This window comes from Poecilia formosa, unplaced genomic scaffold, assembly GCF_000485575.1.
Source record: "Poecilia formosa unplaced genomic scaffold, Poecilia_formosa-5.1.2 Scaffold28, whole genome shotgun sequence".
NCBI classification, from domain to species: Eukaryota; Metazoa; Chordata; class Actinopteri; order Cyprinodontiformes; family Poeciliidae; genus Poecilia; species Poecilia formosa.
Genome location: NW_006799967.1, coordinates 670,253 through 686,792, shown reverse-complemented (window position 1 = coordinate 686,792; position 16,540 = coordinate 670,253). Strand labels below are relative to the sequence as shown.

At 41.9% G+C, this 16,540-nt stretch overlaps 2 protein-coding genes across 7 annotated transcripts in view; one reads left to right on the top strand and one right to left on the bottom strand.

Moving 5' to 3' along the window:
• On the top strand, window positions 1–9,388 carry LOC103135855 (3-hydroxy-3-methylglutaryl-coenzyme A reductase-like). 2 transcript variants are annotated; one of them, XM_007548806.2, is made up of 20 exons: window positions 1–116; window positions 435–632; window positions 722–833; window positions 1,325–1,412; window positions 2,140–2,224; window positions 2,307–2,412; window positions 2,500–2,606; window positions 3,800–3,919; window positions 4,051–4,184; window positions 4,514–4,788; window positions 4,918–5,030; window positions 5,121–5,315; window positions 5,739–5,897; window positions 5,983–6,140; window positions 6,229–6,334; window positions 6,827–6,997; window positions 7,085–7,225; window positions 7,344–7,502; window positions 8,370–8,518; window positions 8,621–9,388. In XM_007548806.2, exons 2-20 carry the CDS (start codon window positions 471–473, stop codon window positions 8,682–8,684), a joined length of 2,604 nt encoding a protein of 867 aa, XP_007548868.1. In that variant the 5' UTR covers window positions 1–116; window positions 435–470; the 3' UTR covers window positions 8,685–9,388. The 2 variants fall into 2 exon arrangements, with proteins under 2 accessions (XP_007548868.1, XP_007548867.1); XM_007548805.2 differs by having other exon boundaries at window positions 413–632.
• A 1,671-nt stretch (window positions 9,389–11,059) lies between these two features.
• Window positions 11,060–16,540, bottom strand: part of LOC103135854 (collagen type IV alpha-3-binding protein-like) — a 30,278-nt gene continuing 24,797 nt past the window's right edge. For all 5 annotated transcript variants that reach the window (XM_007548802.2, XM_007548804.2, XM_007548801.2 and 2 more), the window contains 11 exons: window positions 15,373–15,530; window positions 15,178–15,270; window positions 15,025–15,111; window positions 14,838–14,930; window positions 13,933–14,028; window positions 13,683–13,815; window positions 12,978–13,048; window positions 12,759–12,887; window positions 12,544–12,673; window positions 11,315–11,451; window positions 11,060–11,237 (listed from right to left, as the gene is read on the bottom strand). In XM_007548802.2, the coding sequence (XP_007548864.1) occupies window positions 11,324–11,451; window positions 12,544–12,673; window positions 12,759–12,887; window positions 12,978–13,048; window positions 13,683–13,815; window positions 13,933–14,028; window positions 14,838–14,930; window positions 15,025–15,111; window positions 15,178–15,270; window positions 15,373–15,530 (1,118 nt within the window). In that variant the 3' untranslated portion in view covers window positions 11,060–11,237; window positions 11,315–11,323. The remainder of the gene's footprint in view (window positions 11,238–11,314; window positions 11,452–12,543; window positions 12,674–12,758; window positions 12,888–12,977; window positions 13,049–13,682; window positions 13,816–13,932; window positions 14,029–14,837; window positions 14,931–15,024; window positions 15,112–15,177; window positions 15,271–15,372; window positions 15,531–16,540) is intronic.

Sequence of the window (16,540 nt, the reverse complement as noted above, 5' to 3'; positions counted from 1 at the left end):
AGAATGAGGTCAGGAGTTCCGCGTCGCCATGTTGATTTTAGTTACATCAGTCTAGCAGCAGAGCTGTCACAAATATGAAAGAGACCCTCTGACCGCGGCAAAACTCACCATTTGAGGTACGTAGGAGCTCTAGTGGCACCGAACAGGAAGTTTTATGAACGTTTAAGGCTGTAGGATAAGCTTCCTCTGGTAAGAGGCTATGTTAGATAAGTTCGGGTGTGACAGCTAATGTTGCTAAGGCTAACAGTAGGCACTGCCAGTATCTCTCAGATTTAGAGAAAGTAGATACAGTTTGCTTTTTGACTAAATAAAGAGGCGTGTGTACAGTGAAAAGAAAAGTTCTTCAGCTGCGTCAGTCGGCCATTTTTGGGCGTTTTAAACCCTCTTATTAACCTCCGTCATTTGGTTTCAGGTGTGATTTTGTCGCCTTACAGATGAAGCTCCAGTAAGCAGGCATCTCGACATCCACGATGCTGGCCCGTCTTTTCCGCCTCCACGGCCTGCTGGTGGCCTCCCACCCCTGGGAGGTGATAGTGGGGACCCTGGCCGTCACCGTCTGCCTCATGAACATGAACAGCTCATCGACCAGCAGTCAGATGTGCAGCTGGAACAACTGTCCAAAGGTTAAAGAGGTGAGACGGCTGTGAACGGAGCATTTGGAAGGACAGAAAGTTGTTTTCCTTCACGCTAACAAGAGGTTATATGTCCTGTTTTCTTTCAGGAGGCCCCCAGTAGTGATATAATCGTTTTGACCATCACTCGCTGCATGGCTATTATTTATATCTACTTCCAGTTTAAGAACCTCCTGCAGCTGGGATCCAAATATATTCTGGGTCAGTATGATGACAGACTGTGACCATGTTCTAAAATTACACCGTTCCATGTTGGGGTATCTCTGTCACCTTCGTTCTGATTTGTTCTTTTTGTAGATTTTGCTTTGGAGTTTGATTTTGGATGCTGGGGAGCTGGAAGGATTTTTGCTCTCTTTTTTTCTTTCTACTTTTAAACAGTTATTATGATGTGTAACTGAGGCAACAAGATATTGTTTTTACAATTGGAAGCAACTTATTAGCGTCAAATACTGACAGCTACTGGAGATCCTTCCTGCCCATAGCATCACCGTTACACAACGACTCTTTAAAGACACTTGGACGATATGAGTTATGACAATATTCACCTCGGGGATAAATGAAGTATTTTTGAATTGAGCTGAATGACCGGCTTCTGCTTGTTACGCATCCCAACGCTAGCACAACAGTCGTTTGGGAAAACAAATGAACATCCAAAAATATCTAAACACATTTGGTTTTGTTTGTTCCTGCAGGTATTGCTGGATTGTTTACAGTGTTTTCCAGCTTTGTTTTCAGTACAGTGGTCATCCACTTCTTCGGGAAAGAACTAACCGGTCTTAAGTAAGTGTTGTTTTGGGTTGTGCTTTAGGAAAGTTTTCATACGCCTGATAATTGTCTCACTTTAGTCATGAAGGAATCACAAACTTTAGGTTAAATTTATCTGTATTTTGTCTACTGGATGAACACGAAGCAGCAGATTGTTGCAGAATGGAAGGGAAATGATACTTTTAAACGTTGCACAAGTTTAGTCATATTGGACAGAGAGCAAAGCGTCTCAAATTAAAGTTTTCCTGTTTTAATATGACGATGGCGTCAAGTTCTTAGGATTTTATTTAGAATTATAATACTTACTAGTATTTTAGAGAAAGATTGCCTTGTGTTTCTGATTGAAAAACGATAAGGGGTGTAATTCAGTTCCAATCAAAGACGGAGTATTATTTATAATTTAAGAAAATAAAATGAGTAAAATAAAGTCTTAATAAGTATAAACTCATAGTATTTTGATTTCCTTCTCATATCATTGCAACTTTATTCGTGAAACATTATGGCTTTATTCTCGTAATTTTATTTCTTTATTTTTAAACTTTTCTTAGTGTGGCCTTAACAATCTGTCAAACTAATCAGACGCTCCCGTCGGAATGAACTTCATTTGATTGTCCCGTTCTGATCTCTGCCCAATCTAATGGTGTTTTTTTCAAACTCTCTAAGACATTAATACAAAGGCTGCTGCTCAGTTGTTTTAGTTATTATTGTTGTAGAAATCTCACCCTGTCCTGTTTTCCTGCAGTGAAGCTCTGCCGTTCTTTCTCCTGCTCATTGACCTGTCCAAAGCCTGCACTTTAGCTAAATTTGCCCTCAGCTCCAACTCCCAGGTAGTGTTTCACGCCCGTCGATGCGTCTGAACTTGTACCTTGAACCGTTCAGCCGTAACAATCTGGTCGTGATTCTGTGTAGGAGGAGGTGAGGGAGAACATATCCAAGGGCATGGCTATCCTCGGCCCCACGTTCACCCTGGATGCTCTCGTCGAGTGTCTGGTTATAGGAATCGGCACCATGTCGGGTGAGAACGACTTTTGTTTTGTTTTAACAACCAAAAACATTTGCTGGTGTCAAACAGATTTTAATCAGGACCTGATTTGCTCTCCAGGCGTTCCTCAGTTGGAGATCATGTGCTGTTTTGGCTGCATGTCTGTTCTGGCCAATTACTTTGTTTTCATGACGTTCTTCCCAGCGTGCGTCTCTCTAGTCCTCGAGGTAAGGTTGAACCCAAAACATCCTGTTGAAGCAAGCTCAGTCTAATGTAGAGAATAGTTGCTATCATTGATGTATATTGGTGGATTGGACAGCGCCGGTTAGCCGCTATGGCTAGAGACGTACTCCTGCAGGAGTCATTACTGTGCTTTGAGCCACAACAACAAAACTAAACTGTTCCTTTGAGCAGGAATCTGTCGTAGCGCTCTTATTTCTTAACCAAGTTTTAGAAAATGAGGCTTAGATTAAAGTGGAGAAAATTGCTAGGTTTCAATATGTAAAATATTTATACTGCCTAGAAATAAATCCATAAATAGTTTGGTTTCTGTCGTTTCTAGGTGAATTTTTCTTTTTTTTAATATTGGACAATAACTTAATTTTACATAATTATCGCTAATAATAATCAAACTATGACTCCTGTGCTTTATGAAATATTTCATCCCATTTGATGACACTTATGAACATCTCCACATACTGCGAACAACAAGGAAAATTAGTCCAGTTTTTGTCGCTTATTAAACTTTTAGAAATCACAACGGCTGCAGTGTGCAGGGAATCAATGCCAAAAAAACAACTCAAAACCACGTTTAGTTGTCATGGCAACTGACTGACAACAGCTCCGCTAGCTGACAGCAGAGATTATGTTCAAGTGTATCAGGAATGGACACCAAAAAACACGCAGACGTTTCCCAGACAAAGAGAGCCCATAAAAACCCGAGAGCATTCAGTCCGTTCCAGTTTTCGGACTCAGCGTTAGTTTTGCTAATTGGCCAAATAAACACTGGGGTTGGTAGATCAGCTAATTTAAACACCTGCTCTACTGATGGTCTGTCAGAGTCTAGGTGTGTTTGTTGCCTTATTTTAGTGTTAACTGAACCAAAACATACCGAATTCCTCAGCACATCTACACGGTAAAATTGTCAAGCCAGCATAACCTACTTCCTGCTTTCTCACATTTTTTTTTAAGTTAAAGCTTTTTCCTCTCCTGTGAAATGTGATTCACTTGGACCTTGTTATTTTCGCTGCCATAGTGTTGACATCTAATAGCAAAACATCGCATCCATTTTTCAGATTCTTGGCATGATTGTGCCATTTTACCAGCTACCGTTATTCCCAGACTCGATGTGTAACGTCCAGTCCAGTGATGTGTATCAGTGAGTTACTGATACACATCAGTGGATTCTTCTGCTTTAAAGCTGTCCAGGGAAAGTCGGGAAGGCCGTCCCATCTGGCAGATGAGCCACTTGGCTAATGTTCTGGCAGAGGAAGAAGACAACAAGCCCAACCCTGTGACCCAAAGAGTTAAAATCATCATGGTGAGAACAAAGAAACAAAACAACCTTTCCAGTTTTTTGCTGCTGCCTAAAGGAGGTTTAGTTTTACTTTCCTCGTGTGAAGTTGGAACAATGAAGCAAGCGTCAGTCCGTTTCTCTTTCCCGTCTTTCAGTCTCTCGGTTTGGCCCTGGTCCACGCCCACACTCGGTTAACAGCCGAGCATTCGGGTCGCAATCGCACAGCAGAGGGACCCGTAGCTGAGAGACTGGAATCAGCTGGGACCGTGTGGCCCCTGAAACTCACCAGGTAAACACAAAATGAGCTTTTGATCATTTTATACTTACACTTGTTATCAGGAGGGTATAAGACATTTAAAACGCATAAAATGTTCCTACATTTTAGTTTCCCTTGTCCTTGCTGCAGGATGTAGAATATCATCTCAAAGAAAGTTAACATTAATAAACGATATAATAGTGAATTGAAACTGTCATTTGTATCATTTCTATCTCCAGTTTGGTGCAGGAAAAGTTTGAAATGGTATTTTGAAAATGCTTGAACTTTGCAGATGAAGCGTCTTTCTGTACATCCCGTTTGTCCCGCTCCGCTCATGTTTGTTGTCCGTCTCGTCCCTCCAGCATGGAGCTGGAACATGTGATAACCCTTGGCCTGGCGCTGCTTCTCGCCATCAAGTACGTCTTCTTTGAGCAAGCGGACACCGAGTCCTCCCTGTCTCTCAGGAGTCCCATTAGCGGCGCCTCTCTGGTTCAGAAGCCACGGGCAGCCGACAGCTGCTGCAGGAGGGACCAATCAGCTGCCAGGAAAAGCTCTGCTGGTGTGTTAGCAACCGGGGTTGCTTCCTCGGCGGTCTCAGACGTTAAACCGTTGCCTGAGGCTGACATTACCTGTAAAGGTATCTTTTTGTTTTGGGAGGTTCCTCCCAGATTTAACACTCTGTGGCTTTGATTAGATGGATCTTCTTCCTGTCTGTGTTAAAATGATAAAAACATGAATCTCATTAGAATATTCTTGATCATTTTAGGATCATTCGGCGGCTGTGCTTCACCTCGCCTGGAGACGTGCAGAGCTCCTGCAGGCTGTGGAGCAGAACCTCGCTCACTGGAGGAATGCATGGCCGTCCTCTCTGACCCCCAGGTGACTCACCAGACCACACAGACAGCTCAGGTAGTTTTTGATGGTGTGGAAATGGTTTCTGATGCTTTTTAAAATATTTCTTTTTTCTAGAGGGGTCCAGAAATGCTGACGGATTCAGAGGTGATCAACCTGGTGACCGCTAGGAAGATCCTGAACTACAAACTGGAAGCGCTGCTGGAGACTCCAGAAAGGGGCGTGGCCATCAGGAGAGAGATGCTGGCGCTGAAACTTCCTGTCAGCTCCGCTTTGTCTGGTCTGCCTTACAAAGGCTACGACTATTCAAAGGTATTTACCGGTTCCCTCGTACTTTAAAGGGGCAGTATTATTAATAATATATAAATAAATGCCGTTATATATCAAATATCACTTATAAGAAATTTGACTTTGTAGTTTGCTAATTGCTGCTGGCTAGTCTGAAGGAGCTGAGTAGGGGAGGAGCTTCATCCTTGGAGGCGGGGCTAGGTCCACCCAGGTGCTTTGCACAACTGAATGGTTGCCATGGAAATTAAAGGATTTCTCAAACATGCATGAAAGAATCAAAGCAACACTCCAGGAATGTTTTTGATGAGGGAACAACATAACAATGTAAAACTCATAAAATTGATTTCACGTAACACTTCCCCTTTAAGTTATCCTGTTTTTATGTTGCCATAGATACCGTTTCAGCTCCTCATCCGCTGCTTTGTGTTTCATTTTGTGTCGCTGTAGGTGATGGGCGCTTGCTGCGAGAACGTCATCGGCTACATGCCAGTGCCAGTGGGCGTGGCCGGCCCGCTGCTGTTGGACGGCCAGCAGTTTCATGTCCCCATGGCGACCACGGAGGGCTGCCTCGTGGCCAGCACCAACAGAGGATGCAGAGCGGTTTCTGTAGGTACACTGGCTCCTGCTCCAGTCATGTCCGGTGCACTCCGTCGCTAACCGTTAGCGCTCTTCTTCTTCTTCCCCCGTCCAGCTGAGCGGGGGCTGCAGCAGCAGGATCCTGGCCGACAGCATGACCAGGGGTCCTGTGGTGAGGCTGCCTTCGGCGTGCCGGGCCGCAGAGGTCAAAATGTGGCTGGAGACGACGGATGGGTTCGGCTTGGTCAAGGAAGCCTTCGACGAGACCAGCAGGTGGGAAACGACCGCGGAGGTGATTTTTTTTTATTTTTTGTTTCACCTGAGAGGCAGAAAGATCAAAACTAGACGTTTGTGTTTGCAGGTTTGCCCGTTTGGAGAAGCTGCTGGCCTGTGTGGCAGGAAGAAACCTTTACATTCGCTTCCAGTCGCAGACGGGCGACGCCATGGGGATGAACATGCTCTCTAAGGTACAGCCAGACAGCCAAGCTCTCCTTGTTGGCAGCATTGAACATTTTCAACACCTTTCAAAACCTTAAAGTATTTTATGCAGAGCTGAGCGATTGATCAAATGTTTGGTTTTATTATTGTTTAATGTTTGGAAAGTTTTTTGTTTTTTTTATGGTACTATGACTAAAATTCTCGTAGCCTCACCCTGACACTCCACCATGCAACTCACAGAAGGGTTGACTGAAGTAAGAAATACTCTCATTTGTAAATTTATCATTATTTTTACTTTTCAGAAAAGAAATTGAGAAAAAAAATGTGATTTAAAATCAGAACTGAAATTTTTCACCAAGCGCTTTATTTTGTGCTACCCTGACTCAAAACGGTGCTGGACTGTGGATGAAATGAGTTGGTTTTTTTCCCTTCATTTCTTGAAAAAGTTCCCAGTGTGTCCAACACCATAGATAAAGGTGTGTATGTGTGTGCGTGTGTGCGCGTGTGCACGCGCCCTTCAGGGGACGGAGCAGGCTCTGGGTCGGCTCAAGCAGCACTTCCCAGACATGGAGGTTCTGTCTGTCAGTGGTAACTACTGCACTGACAAAAAGTCTGCTGCCATCAACTGGATCCTGGGTCGGGGGAAGTCCGCTGTGTGTGAAGCCACCATCCCTGCCCAGGTGGTGAGGGAGGTAAAGGATCCAACAGGAAATGATGTCAGCTCGAGTTCCCGTCGTCCCTAGCTGTGCTCATAGTGTTGTGTAAATGTTCTGCTGCAGGTTCTGAAGAGCAGCACGGCCGCTCTGGTGGATCTGAACATCAGTAAGAACCTGGTGGGCTCGGCCATGGCCGGCAGCATAGGGGGCTTCAACGCACATGCCGCCAACATCGTCAGCGCCATCTTCATCGCCTGTGGACAGGTAGAGCAGCACCGAGCGCGCTCAGACCGGAGCTGCTGTTAATTTAGTGGTTAATGGACGGACTTGGTGCGACCAGTCGTCCTCCCAGTTCCTCACTGGTGCTGTTGCTATGGTGCAGGACCCGGCTCAGACCGTGGGGAGCTCCAGCTGCATCACTCAGATGGAGGCTGCCGGCCCAGACGGAGACGACCTGTACATCAGCTGCACCATGCCGTCCATAGAGCTGGGCACTGTGGGCGGAGGCACCAACCTGCCGCCACAGCAGGCCTGTCTGCAGGTACCACCACCCCAACCACCCCAACCATCCTCCGTTTGAAAACCACGTTCTGCGTTAATCTGCTTTCGTCTTTTTAGCGTTTCACGGTTTTTATTTCATAAGCTGTCAGACTGCAACTGTTCCATCTTTTCCTCACTTCATAAAGATTTTTGATAGAAAACGCTTGAAATATGTTTTAACAAGGTTGGTGGTAGGACTGAAACGATTAATTGAATTTGTCTAATTGAGTAGTTGAATAATCGTTAACTGGAGCAAAGGGTCAAGAAGAAAAAAAAGGTCATTTGCTGAAAGAATAACATTTGCAAGAATAAATGAACCTAAACTGTACAAATGCAAATGTATATATTTGGGTTTTAAGATAAAAATAAATCTCTGTAAATATGTTCTACGTAGAACTCTTCAAGCTTTAATTTCACTCAAATTCTGTAAAACAAAAACATGCCATTGCTATCCAGTTATGCATTAGTTAATCCAAAAAAAAAAAAAAATCAATAGATCAGTCGGACGCTGTATCGATGTCAAGCATAAATGGCTGAGCTTTTCACGTTCATGTTGGAAGTATTTTTTAGCTGCAGATCCATCATTTGCTACCAATCTCCGCCAAAGCAATGCTGTTACTGCATTTAAGGCAATAAAATGTTTATTTTCTCATTTAAAAAATGAGTTGATTCATTTGCACCTCTGAATGTATTTCTAATGTATAAAAAAAGACTAATTCAAAAATCTGCAGAATGTGGCAATTTTTTAAATTGGATTAATTGTCAGAATAATAAATTAATGGATAACTAAAATCCTCATCAGTTGCTACTTGGTGCACCTGCAGTGCAGGAAATGTTCTGAGGCGTTTCCGTTGTTCTTCCTCTGCAGATGCTTGGTGTCGCCGGGCCCAACCAGCCAGGAGAGAACGCCCGCCAGCTGGCCCGCGTAGTGTGTGCCACCGTCCTGGCGGGGGAGCTGTCTCTGATGGCCGCTCTGGCAGCAGGACACCTCGTCAAAAGCCACATGACTCACAACAGGTAGGGTTGCTTGTTTTTTTTTAAGTTTTTGTTCCCAATGCTGCCTCCACCACCTTTTTCGGCCATTTCTGACTGCATGTCTCTCTCTCTCTCCCCTCTCAGATCTAAGACCAGCCTGCCCGAGATGGCTTTCCCAGCGACCGAGACAAACGTCCCTAAGTGTTGACGCTTCATCCAAAACTGCTATAAACACAGCCTGTGTTTGGTTGCTCTCTGACTGCAAATCTTTTTTTTTTGTTTTTTTTGTTTCTCAGTGGAGATGTTACCGTTACTAATGTGTGCTATTTATTTGCATCTTTTTTTTTTTTTTCATCCTGGCCAATCAGCTTACTGAATCTGACATGTGAGAAAACCTGTTTAATGATTGTTAAACAGGTTTAAACCTGTCTTTGCATTTGCCAAAAGCTTGCTGGAGACGGTGCTGCAGATGTGTGTGAGGCCATTTCTGCTCACGTTTCGAACCCTGAATGTGTTTTTTCCTGCCAGTGTTGTAAGCTCCGGCCCGTGCCATCCTACCTGACTAAAAGCTCGCTGCTGTATACTGTGTATACTACGGAGCGGCCATGACTGCTGGTCTTCTTGGCTCCCGCTCGGATCCACTAACTAGTCGTCACTGCTGGGAAACAAGAGACTTAAAGCAATATTTATTTATTTTTGAACCTTTTCATGTGAAAGTATTGGATTCCTGCAGGTGGTGAATGTTAAAGGACAGTTGTGACGTCTCAGTGGTGATAAATCAGACAGATTCTTGTATTGCCATCCTCAGAAGTGGCCTTATGTGTTACAAGTGGAGCTTTACGTAGAATATCCAATTCAAAGAAATTTCTTACACTTGTAATCATATTTAAAAAATAAAACGCTACCTTTCTACTTGGTGAACTCATCTTTATAAAACAAAAGAAGCTCAAGTTCTTTAACAGCTTTTATTTTTCATACATTTTGTTTTTCTATGTCAAGATTATTTTCTCTTCAATTAAAATACCTTTTCTAAGTAATTTGATGTAATCAAACGGATGTATGGTCAATATTCCTGAAACATCTGATATATTAGTATCACAAACATGTTTGTATTCAGTATTTGGCAGGAGGTTTTAAGAAAACTATTTAGTGGTATATGAAGAATAATCTGGTTTTAATGGGTCCACTCCATAAACTATTTGATTTCATTACAAGAATCTGTGTTTTAGGCAAAACCCGTCACTTCATCTATAAAATTTACAATGTAGAAACAGAATTTCTACAAAGAAAGATTAATGTGCTTAAACTGTAAAGAGGACAAGAGTTTGAGGAAAAAAAGCAACAAAAAAACATGGAGGATAAACGGATTTATTTAACTTTCAAAACAGGGCAGAAGAGATGCCACATTACAGTACATTTACAGGCCGATCCCAAAGCGTTAGTATGAACAACTTTACAAAAAGTCAAAGTACATTCAGTTTGACCAAAACACAGAAAACTCAATTTACAGGAAAATGTTTGCTTTCAGATTAAAACGGCCTAACCCTGGCATTTTTCCAACGAGCAGCAGGCCGAGCGAACTCCTCCATCGCGTCTTTCAGACAGAATGTCTGAATTCACAAGCTTAGGAATAACCGGGAAAGAAAATGTAGGAAAAAGTAGGACAAGGTAATGCAGTACAGAGAAAGAATAGAAAGTATTAAAAATAAGTAAAATTGAAATCTGTTAATTTGCCTTGACGTTACAGAGCGCAACATTCTTCCACATGATCAAGAAGAAAAAGCTGCAGTACAAATAATTTTTTTTAAATGATCTGTTCAAATTGTGCCAGTGGAGTCCTTCATGTAACAAATCCCAGAAATACTGACAATGATTGCGACACTTTTATTCTAGAGCTTGGAATATGGCTCGTTCTGTGGACAACATGAGTAACTCCTCACCGGGTTCATTTGTTCAGTCAAAAACACAGCAAGACCAGATTTGAGTCGAATAAAACGAACGCACCCGAGAGGAACTTCCTCTATCAGCAACCTTCTACGTCTTCCTGCGATACTAAGGCATCTGGGCTTGAGTCAAAGTTTTGCAAACTGTCAGCGGAAGCCATGACAACTATTTACATTCGTAGCGAAGCGTGGTCGCGAAGAAAGCAAAACTGGAACGGTGTTATTCACAGTTGGTGAATGTGCAGGCGTCGTGATAATCTCTGGTTCCTCCTTCAAACACCGGCATGTCGGGTGGTTTCATTAGAGAAACGTACAGCTTCTATCATCGGGCTCGCACGCTAACGGGAAGCCCTCTGGAGATTACACAGCCGAGATGTGGGGAAAATAATAATAATCAACTCAAAACATGACATTATCCACACAAAAATAGTTACTTATTTCAGTCTAAAAACTAAGATTTTCTTTGTTTTGTTTGTTTTATAAACTTCTTTCCAGAGTTTCCAAACATTTAGGTACATCAGGGGAAGCAGCTGCAGAGTGTTTCCCCTTCACTCTGATGGGTGGAGAGTCTTCTCAGTGTTGTTATTAAAAAATGGTAATCACGTCTTGTCCAGTCAATTTATAAACATTCTATTTTTTCCCACAGACTAGTGGTGCTCTTCTCTTGAGCCTTATGATCTATCATGCACCCACCCTACGTTTTAGCTACAAACCAGGACAAAAAGAAAAGAAAAATAACGTCTTTTCTTGGAGGGATGCTGTTTGGAAATAAAGTCCCTCCAGTCCTTCTGGCGTAGACCTGACCTCATTTTTTGATCCTAAAAAAAGAGAGAGAACAGTGATGGCATCATTCTGCAATATTATTTTAAATGTCTCAGCAGAAAACTCATTTTACCTGCATGTCTCAGAATAAGATGGGCTTGCCGCTGGTTTTTTCTTGCACATAGGAAGTGAAGCGCTTGAGGAACTTGGGGTACTCCCTCTTAGCTACGGCCCTGAGTACGGAGGCTGGAGCCCAGCCCCCCGGATTCACTGCACACACACAAACACACACGGAAACATTTAAATTATTTATAGAATAATATCCAATTACTCCCATCATTTTGACAAGTCAAAATGATGTCAAAGATTTTAAAAGGGGAGGAAAAAGGTTCCCATCAAGAGGTTGTGCTTAAAGTTGCTGCATTCACAGATTTTTCTCCAATTAACACTTTTGTTTAATGGACAGTTTGCGTTTATTATTACTATTTATATTAGATTGCATAGTTGGACTAATTTCTCCAAGATTTGTCTGGAAGCAATTAGTTTTCATTTAGCTTGTGGCATTTTATTTTGGTTTCCTGTCCTGGCTGCCCAGGTAAGCAGCAGGGCGTCAAACGTATTATTTGGTTGGTGTCACTGATGCAACTGGATGGAGTCAGAACAACAGTGTGAATGAAAAACAGGCGACAAAAAAAACTATTTCTGGAAAGTCTATAATCGGGTGATTAGCTTAAAATTTTTTTACCTTTTATTTTTCAAAATATAAGCTTTGATTTTTTGAAATAAAATTAGCAGACTAGAAGTTTATGTTTACAACTAGTACACACAAAAATATTATAGTTGGAAAAGATATAGAATAAGGTATGAACAGTCATGGCCAACTAATACAGTGTTCTAAATTAAAGTTGGAAATGTAAATATTGGAAATAATTGCATTAAATAAATAAAGGCATCAGAATTGGACCCAACAAACTAAAATCTAAATGCAAAATTTGGAAACAAAAAAAATTGAATAAACTGTATCACCACAGAAGTTTTTTAGTACATATTTATTTATTTGTCATCTGCTGTGAAACTATTTAAGCTCTTACTGTGCATCACTAACAGGCTAGCAGCTGATTGGTTACCCAATAAAACCAATGATCTATAGCTGAGCAACGTTAGTTGAGTTGACTGAATATATTCTGCATCCATGACATAGTATAGTTTTTTTTCATGTAGGTTATGTAACATATCATGTTCTCACATTAAATTTTAGTGGGCACATTAGAGTAACCGGTTACTGATTTTTTATGATTATTTTTATTCACTGCATTGTGGCACTGATCGTCTTCCATATAAATGAAAATGCAGTAGAATTACCATTGGCAACATAGGTGATTTTACACAGGATGTTGTCCCTGCTGATCTCTTTGTCTCCCTCTGGTGGACTGACCAGGGTCTGACAGATCATAGCGATGTTGATTTTGGCACGCACACATCTGCTGCTCGACTGAACGAGGGAAGAAATCCAGAAGGTTACAGGAAGAACTCGGTTGTTGTGGTCTGTGGGACTTGGAGCGGATCTGGGTTCTGACCTGAGCCTCGTCGTGATCCACAGAGAAGTTGCACACCAGCCAGGTGTCGGGGTCATTCTCGTTGTTGGCCAAAATCTTCCTCATGGCAGAAAGGTACAGCACGTCCCTCTGGGATGCAGGCCACACACGCTGCAACACAGGTTGGCTCATCAGGCTGCAGATCTACAACACCAGGATGTTTGGTTTGGGACCTAAAGCATTCCAGCCTCTGGCTCTTACCTTGTGTGTTTGGTAGATTATTGCTGCGTTGTCTGAAAGTCTCTCCACCACATTGAAGTTTTCAATAGTAGCTGCAGAAAGAAGAACGTAATGTTTTTCATTTCATTTCCTGAAATGAAATGAAAAACAGCTCCTGAGCTGGTTGTCTCAACACAGGGTTCATTTAGGGTGTTTTCACACCCGATAGTCTGCTGAGTCGTGACTCAAACTCTGATACAGAGCAAAAAAGAAAACTCTGCTCCGCCCAAAAACCTGGGTCTCAGCTCGGTTGAAGTGAACTCTCATCTAATTCAAATGCGTATGTGAATGCAAAACTGACCAGAGCCGGCTCCAAAAGCTGCAGTCAGCCTTACTCAGAATGGGCAGGGCATTCTGGGTAAAAAACAACCAAAACAAACGCAAAAGTCTAGCAGCAGAAATGGCTCACTGTCTTTTCCTAAAGATGACGGAGTAATCATACAACTATTAGCTCCTCCATTTTTGTTTGTTTTTTGTGAAAAAGGGATTTGCTTCCAGTGTCTTCTTCAGAGGATTTTATGGCGTTTCCTTCAGTCGTCCGTGGAGCAGCGCCACCACAGGCGAGGAGGATAAACAGGTTTTTCAAAGGGCTTGGTTTGTTTGACACCAAACCCTGTAACATGCCTCATCAGCTGAAAATGTAACAAATGCTGCAGTCTACTGGACTTCCAGACCTCAAAGACTTACTTTCCCAGTCGTTGCGGTACATGGTGTCCCAAAAGTAGTGGCAGACTTCATGACCTGTGACTCCCTTCACAGAGTGGGTGGCCTTCAAAGGGTCCAACACAATCCCGTTTTCCTCCACTTCTCTCCTGTAAACCTGCGTTGCAAACATGTCGGGAAACCTTCTTTATTCCTTATACCAAACTTAAAATGAACCTCCCATTTATTTGTGCTTTTTGGAATACCGTCACAGTTTCTGTGAATATGGCCTCACCTTCATCTCTCCCTCTTCTACAACCAGTTGCCAGTTGGCGTCTCCACCGACATCCTGCAGCGAGTAGGTCATGTGATTCTGCACCATCTCTTCCACCTACAACACAAGGCAAGCGACAGGAAGAGGGAATGAATAATTTAGATGCAATCAGAGAGCAGAGGGATTCTAAGGGATGGCGTCACCAAGTGGTAAACAATAGAAACAACAACTGATACTCATTGAAACATTAAAACCACCACCTTCTTGGATGGAGAGCATCTGAGGAAAGCAATATTTAAGTCTCATTGCAGGTTCTCAGTTGTCTTGACTAGCCTTTATTGAGGAGTATCGGACAAAAGCGGACTATTTAAAGACCTTGCCTCATGAAAACATGATGTCCAGTTTAAACAGGGGAAACAGGAAAATGACTCAAAGACTTGCTCAGTGGTTCCACTATGACTCTATTGACCATTTAACTACACAAATTGGAGTTCAGAATCTGCTTAATGGAAACAAGATCATTTCAAAAAACCTCACATTTTTTGATGAAAAAGTTTTTGTGCTCGGATGAGATGGCTTTTCGGCCAGATCACAATTTTTGCAAATTTCAATCGAAACATTTTTTTCCTCATCATGAGCCATGTGATCAACAACCGGATAAAAAAAGTCAAAGAAGAAGACAGGAAGTGGCAGGAGGATGATGGCGCGGCATGTTTTTTAACAATTTATCGTGTGAACAGACGTATTCACATCGCAATATTGTGTTTTTTCGATGTTGGCGCATTATCGATAAAGTTTTGTGCACATTTGTAATGGAAAGCTGGTGATGCTGGACAAATTGTGTGAAACGGGATTAGAGGAGGAGAAATGGAGGGGAGGTGTGGAAAAATGATTAAAGTATCTTGTGAGGAGAACAGCACTCTAACCTTATCGGAGAACCGGTGCGAGCCGGAGGTGGAGTAGATGTCTTCAGGAGGAGGTGGGCTGGATCGCTCTATCCTCGTCTTCTCTGCCTGAGACTACACCCAAACAAACATTGGAAGTTTAGTTGTAATCATGATAAAAACATGAAAAAAGTGACAAATTGTTTTTTTTCTGATGGTTTTGTTTTACCTGTTCTTCAATTTTGTCCTGCCTGTCGAGAGCAGCTTCCACCGCATCAAAAAATTCATCCTCATTAATTAAACTGTTTGGTCCTTCCTATAAATGAGACAACTAAGTCAGTTATTTCTATTGCATAATGGAGAAATGTTACAATTATTTTACCTCATAATCTGGACCTCCAAAGTGAGACTTCTTCTTCAGCTCATTAAGGGCTGATTTATAGCTTTCCTCTATTCTTCTTCTCTTTTCCATTTCCTACAAAAACAGACGTTACATTACAGTCACGGTAAAAAGATTGGAAAGCAAACAAATCAAACGTGACCTTTTAGACTTCACAGTAGTCCAAATGTTACAGACCTTGTCCAGTCTCTTCTGCCAGCTGTCCTCTCTCTTTACCATCAGGTCGATACAGTGGGACAGAGTGGCTAAGATTCCAGCCGTGGTGGCCTTGAACGTGATGGCCTCGCCCTTAAAGTCTATTCCATTGATTCCCTTTGGATTCAAGGACTGAAACACTGAGCAAAGAGCAGAGAAACAAAAGCAAATGCTATGAATGACAATGACTTAGTTTATAGGATCAACGTGTAAAGTTTTCTGTTGCTTGGGGTGTTTCATTCCTAGTATGCGTTTCAGACAGGAAGATTATTGGTGGCGCACTGCCTCCAACATACATTACTGGCGCAAAAGGTTAAAAGTCTGCAAAATAAGATTTTTTTTTTCTTTTTGGAAGATGGTAGAAGTTCACTTTGGCAATGCCTTCTTTTGGATTAGCCATTAGCTTCTGGCTAAACCACCAAATTATCCGGATTTATACTAGATGAAGATTTCAAGAACTACAGGTGAGAAGTTAACTTTTTAGAAGATCCACACTCATCTATTTAATTTGAAAAATAATGAGGTCGTCTGAAGGAGACACAATGCTAACAGGTACTCAGAACTAATTGTTTTAAAGCTTCAAAAATGTCCACCACCATCAGAGTTGCTTACTAATTTTTCAGCTAAAGCAAATCTAATGTGTTTGAGACGACGACACAGAGGCCACCCAATAAATTCTCAAAGAATTCACTTAGACATTTTGGTTAGCTTAAAATGATGTATAGTATCAGTAGTGACATATAGTAAACAGCTGTTCAAAGCACAAAGTAAAAGGTTGAAAATATTTACATGTAATTTGTTTGAATATGAGGCTTGAGTAGATTTACTTGGTGAGAATTTTGCATATGTTCTGAGTGGCTCAGCTCGACTCCTTTGATTCTCCAAACTGAGGTTAATCTGACCACAGACTACAACAGCTCCACCCAGACCCATTTCATTAAGTTGAACTATCCCTTTACACAGTAAAAATTAAAGCTGAAACAATTAATCAGATTAATCGTCATAAATCGATTATTGAAATTATTCGGCAACTACTTCAGTCGTCGAGTAATCGCTAACTGGAGTATAGTCTAAAAAAACAGCATTTGTTGAGAGAATAATATATTCGGAGCAGCTATTAAGTCAAAACTGTACAAAACACACACACACA

Excerpts from the sequence above, each read along its gene's own strand:
- LOC103135855 (XM_007548806.2), top strand. The coding sequence starts at position 471 with ATGCTGGCCCGTCTTTTCCGCCTCCACGGCCTGCTGGTGGCCTCCCAC. Across the intron at positions 4,789-4,917 it reads GGCTGACATTACCTGTAAAG|GATCATTCGGCGGCTGTGCT; the intron begins GTATCTTTTTGT and ends TGATCATTTTAG. Across the intron at positions 6,335-6,826 it reads GGATGAACATGCTCTCTAAG|GGGACGGAGCAGGCTCTGGG; the intron begins GTACAGCCAGAC and ends CGCGCCCTTCAG.